Source organism: Dreissena polymorpha, chromosome 6 (assembly GCF_020536995.1).
Source record: "Dreissena polymorpha isolate Duluth1 chromosome 6, UMN_Dpol_1.0, whole genome shotgun sequence".
In the NCBI taxonomy this organism is placed as follows: Eukaryota; Metazoa; Mollusca; class Bivalvia; order Myida; family Dreissenidae; genus Dreissena; species Dreissena polymorpha.
Window position 1 is genome coordinate 2,193,580 of NC_068360.1, and position 4,564 is coordinate 2,198,143.

At 34.8% G+C, this 4,564-nt stretch overlaps 1 protein-coding gene across 1 annotated transcript; it reads left to right on the top strand.

The window, feature by feature from the left end:
* The first annotated feature begins 477 nt into the window (after window positions 1–477).
* LOC127834467 (uncharacterized) lies at window positions 478–3,970 on the top strand. Its single transcript, XM_052360322.1, has 2 exons — window positions 478–1,591; window positions 2,754–3,970. The coding sequence occupies exons 1-2, from the start codon at window positions 697–699 to the stop codon at window positions 3,617–3,619; spliced, it is 1,761 nt and encodes a 586-aa protein (XP_052216282.1). The 5' UTR covers window positions 478–696; the 3' UTR covers window positions 3,620–3,970.
* The last annotated feature ends 594 nt before the right edge of the window (window positions 3,971–4,564 follow it).

A 4,564-nucleotide genomic window follows, 5' to 3' on the forward strand; every position in this document is an offset into this window, starting at 1 on the left:
CTGGGGACTGACTTTGGGAAGTTTCGACACTACAATACCTACGTACGTAGTGCATAAGGTCACAGGGAATCACGTGCATTTGTATTTAACGTAACAGAGAGAATACAATTAAGGCAAGTTCTTTTCATTAGCTGTTTATAAACCAATTCATGACAGTCACTGCATCATGCGGCGTCTCATTTAGGTCTACGCTGTTTGGCAAGGCCTTTTTTCTAGACGCTAGGCATAAATGGCTTAATCTCCCGAAGGTAAACGATATATATCTTACCCAACTTACTTACATAGAGCTGATATATATAACGAACGAGAACACGCTCTGCTGACAACCCAAAAGTCATGATATACTCGGTTGTTATCGAACCGCAGACGTTTTAATACATACATGTACTAAAGTAAATCATCTTACGAAGATTCCGGAGATAGTCGATGTATCACGATTGGTATGTCCCTAACGACTTTTAGCGACACAGAGATAAACTTTAGAGCGTAGAAGGAAGTAAGACAGTTAAAGTGTTTTATTGTTCTATTTGGATATCAGTTGGTGTTCATGTATATAATTTGGCAACGTTGTAAATCAAGAAAATATAATTTTCTATAAGTTTATTTTTTATGTAAAAGATATTGAAAGTATATATTAAACTTAGAAACAGTGGTTTTCAAATCGAAAGTAGAAACAGGTTCAAACACAACATCACAATGGCTTCTAGAATATTTCGGGATTCAAACAAAGACAATGCAGGTGACTTCATTGGCGAAAGTGCTGTGACACAATCATGTGAACCTTGTATGAAAACCAACATGTCAAAAACTGCTACGGTTTTCTGCAAGGATTGTGATGAATACCTGTGCGATACGTGCAAAAATCCGCACACCGTCTATAAACCAGGTCAGCATAACATTGTCAATGTACAGGACAATACATCTGCGCCAGTTATAATCGACATGAAAGGAATGGACAAGTGCCATGAGCATGCACGAAAAATAGTGTTTTTCTGCCAGGATCATTCTAAGCTTTGCTGCCTTTCATGTGTACATATTCACAGGAAATGTGACCAATTGGATGAAATAGCTCAAGTATCCAGACAATCACGACCCGACCTGCAAGCAATAAAACAATCATTTATAAAATTGCGAACTGAGGCTGACGCTATTATAGCGGAGTGTACGCAGTCGGAGACTGGCTTAAATGAGTCCATAGCAAAGATTTCTGCGGAGGTGGATACAATGAAAGATCGTATCATACAACTATTTGAAGAAGCAAAGCAGAAATTAATAAGTGAGGCAATACAGTTTAAAACTGCAAAAGTCAAACGAATCGGGAATAAACGTGACGCCTCGCTCAAAGTTAAGGAAGAACTAAACAATGTATTGTCGATGTGTTGTGTCGTTATAGAACGCGGAACGCCCAGTCAACAGTATATTTATTCAGAACAAATGAAGGAGAAACGGAAAACTATCGAATCAACTATAGATGAACAAAGAAAGATTACATTCTCATCAACAATGACAGTGTCTTTTCCAAAACAGGTTACTTCACTTCTTGAGATGGGAAGCAATTCTATAAAACTGAATTATGATGGCAACAAGACAGGTATTTTATTTCACACTTACTTTACATTCGGTCTAAGTTTAATAACGGTATTTGTCTGTGCAGTGACAGTCCAGATAATAAGGAGCGATATAAAGTTTAAACGTGTTATTCCGAGTTAACTAACTGGATATTGTTACAATCGAACAGTTATTTAAAAATCAAAATCATTAAATGTAGTATGTACAATGTATGTTCAGAATTGCGCGTGCAGTGCGGTAAAAATAGACATACGTAACTAGCAGTATTTGAGATCATTGCACTAATATCCCTATTAAATGAATATACTGATAATTTAAAATATTTCATGTTCATTTTTTCATAAATTTAGTAAATTTAAAACTTTAGAAATTTTAAACGGAATGAACAAAGAAACGCAAAATTGTTGTAAACGATACGACAATAACGTAAGCTGCGCGACCATAAATAGATAAATACGGAACATGAACTGAATCTGATCATGATAAACACATAAATTTCCAAATAACACAAAGTCCCGTTTGAGTTATTGATACGCAATAATCAAAGAATCATAGGCAAATGTATTATCCGCTTGTAACGCTGTCCGTAATTTAATTTCGTATATTTTTAAAAGAGCAGTTTAAATACCCAGTCATATGCTGATCCCTAATTGGCCAAGCGCGATAGAATTATGAAATAATATTTATTTAGAATCATTTAAATATTAGAGCTTTATTTGCAAAATATTTCATGACACTGTACAAACACAAAGATATGTGAACAAGTTTCCGTCAAATGGACTCATTTTAATAAAATAATATATAAGTATATAACAATAATACGAAATAATAATAATAGTAATAATAATAATAGTACTTCTTCTTCTGCTACTACTACTACTACTACTACTACTACTACTACTACTACTACTACTACTACTATTACTACTACTACTACTACTACTACTACTACTACTACTACTACTACTACTACTACTACTACTACTACTACTACTACTACTACTACTACTACTTCTACTACTAATAATAATAATAATAATTATTATTATTATTATTATTATTATTATTATTATTATTATTATTATTATTATTATTATTATTATAATAATAATTATTATTATTATTATTATTATTATTATTATTATTATTATTATTATTATTATTGTTTGTTTCTTTTATTTCAGTGGAAACCAGTCGTATCAGCTTATCATCCCAACCAAGGCCAGTCACTCTGAAGCTGCTCGTATCCGTGGATCTACCAAAGACTGGAGATTATGAGAAGGAGCCTCTCCTCAGTGGACTTGACTTCCTGCATGATGGGAGACTGGTAGCCGTGGATAACCAGGACTGGAGATGTATCATACTGAATGAGCGACTACAGAGACTTGGAACACCGTACAAGTTCAATAATTGGCCATACAGCGTAGTATGTATGCCTCATGATACACTGTGTGTAACGGTTGGTGGTAGTAAAGTAGTATATCTCCTGTCTGTGAGTACAGACAATACCATCACACTGACCAGGGAGATCACAACATCATCACAGTTATACTCTATATGCTGCATGTCTCAGTGTAACATGGTCGTGAGTGCGATTGATGATCCCCGTCCTGCTAGAATGCTATCTGTGGACGGGGTGGAATCTTACTTTGAGCACGTAACGTTTCCTGTGAAGAAGTACAAACCAGGTGAGAGTAGGTGCACGTATATCCAGTCTAAGAACACGTTAGTTCTGATTGACCAACTCGCTCACACAGTGTACATGTACGACACCGTGAATGGCACGTCTAGAGCAGTCACTAGTGAGAACATACAGGAGCCTCGTGGTGCCTGTGTAGGGCCTGGTGACACGGTGCTGGTGTGTAGTGAGAATAACAACTCCATCGTTCACCTGAGTGTTGATGGGAACATTCTCGGTACCTACCCAGTGAATATGAGGCATCCTTACAGCATATGTGTGTCTAAGGATGGTACTAGGCTGGCAGTGTCCAACAGATTTAAAGGCATCAGGAAACTTCAGTTGTATAAGATATCACCGGCCATGAGTTAGATGACTAGTAAGATGTTATTCATGTGATCAGGCTTTATACACAATTATTTAATACTGATTTTCGTGAATTGCTATGGTCAAATCAACTCGTAATACTATTATGTTTAAAGAAAATTGAATGATGTTGTGATAAGGTTTTATCGTTGAAGAATTTCGAAATATTTCGAACTAGCTATGTATTTTGTATTTTTTATTATGTAAAATGTGTCTTTATACTTAACTTCAAGAAATGTAACATTGTATATTTGAATGATTTTAAATGTATTGTGTATGTAATGCTATTTATATTTGCCTTTCATGCAACTTAACCGGTGTGTACTGTAGTTAGTCGCATTAATATTTCTAAATGAATGTTGTTGTTTTTTTAAAACATAACTATGCATATATTTTCTTAAAGGGTCCGTCCAACAGATTTTGGAATGTATTGAAGCATGTCATTAAATGATTTATATTGATAAATTTAAACATTTAACCTAAAAATCTCCAGTAAAAAAAACAAGAATACAATTTAAAAAAAATAACCCTCAACAGGGCTCGAACCACTGACCCCTTGAGTTCTGGAGTAAAAATTCTTCCGCATTGACCACTCTAGTACTCTACCATCCATGCTCATGCTTAGAGCGGATGTATTTATTACCTTATATATAATCAATCCTCATAGTTTCCCAAAATATAACTACAACAACAGAACTTTCCAAATTATTCAATCGTTTCGCGTCGCACGACGCTTTATAATTTTCAGGTTTTCAAATCGTCACAAGATGCATATAATAGATATTTAAGAGCATGGTAAATGGTCAGTATTACTATTTCCTCAAAAAGATCATAACAAAAACGAAAATTTGCGAATCTGAAACAACTTTTTATAATTTTGTCAACTTACCAATCTGTTGGACGGCCGCTTTAATACCATGAAAGAAATTGTGCGTTCTCTCAAAAAACTTT

Bases quoted from the DNA above. Each gene is read 5' to 3' on its own strand.
- LOC127834467 (XM_052360322.1), top strand. From the start codon at position 697: ATGGCTTCTAGAATATTTCGGGATTCAAACAAAGACAATGCAGGTGAC. The intron at 1,592-2,753 runs GTATTTTATTTC...CTTTTATTTCAG, and splicing joins TTATGATGGCAACAAGACAG to TGGAAACCAGTCGTATCAGC.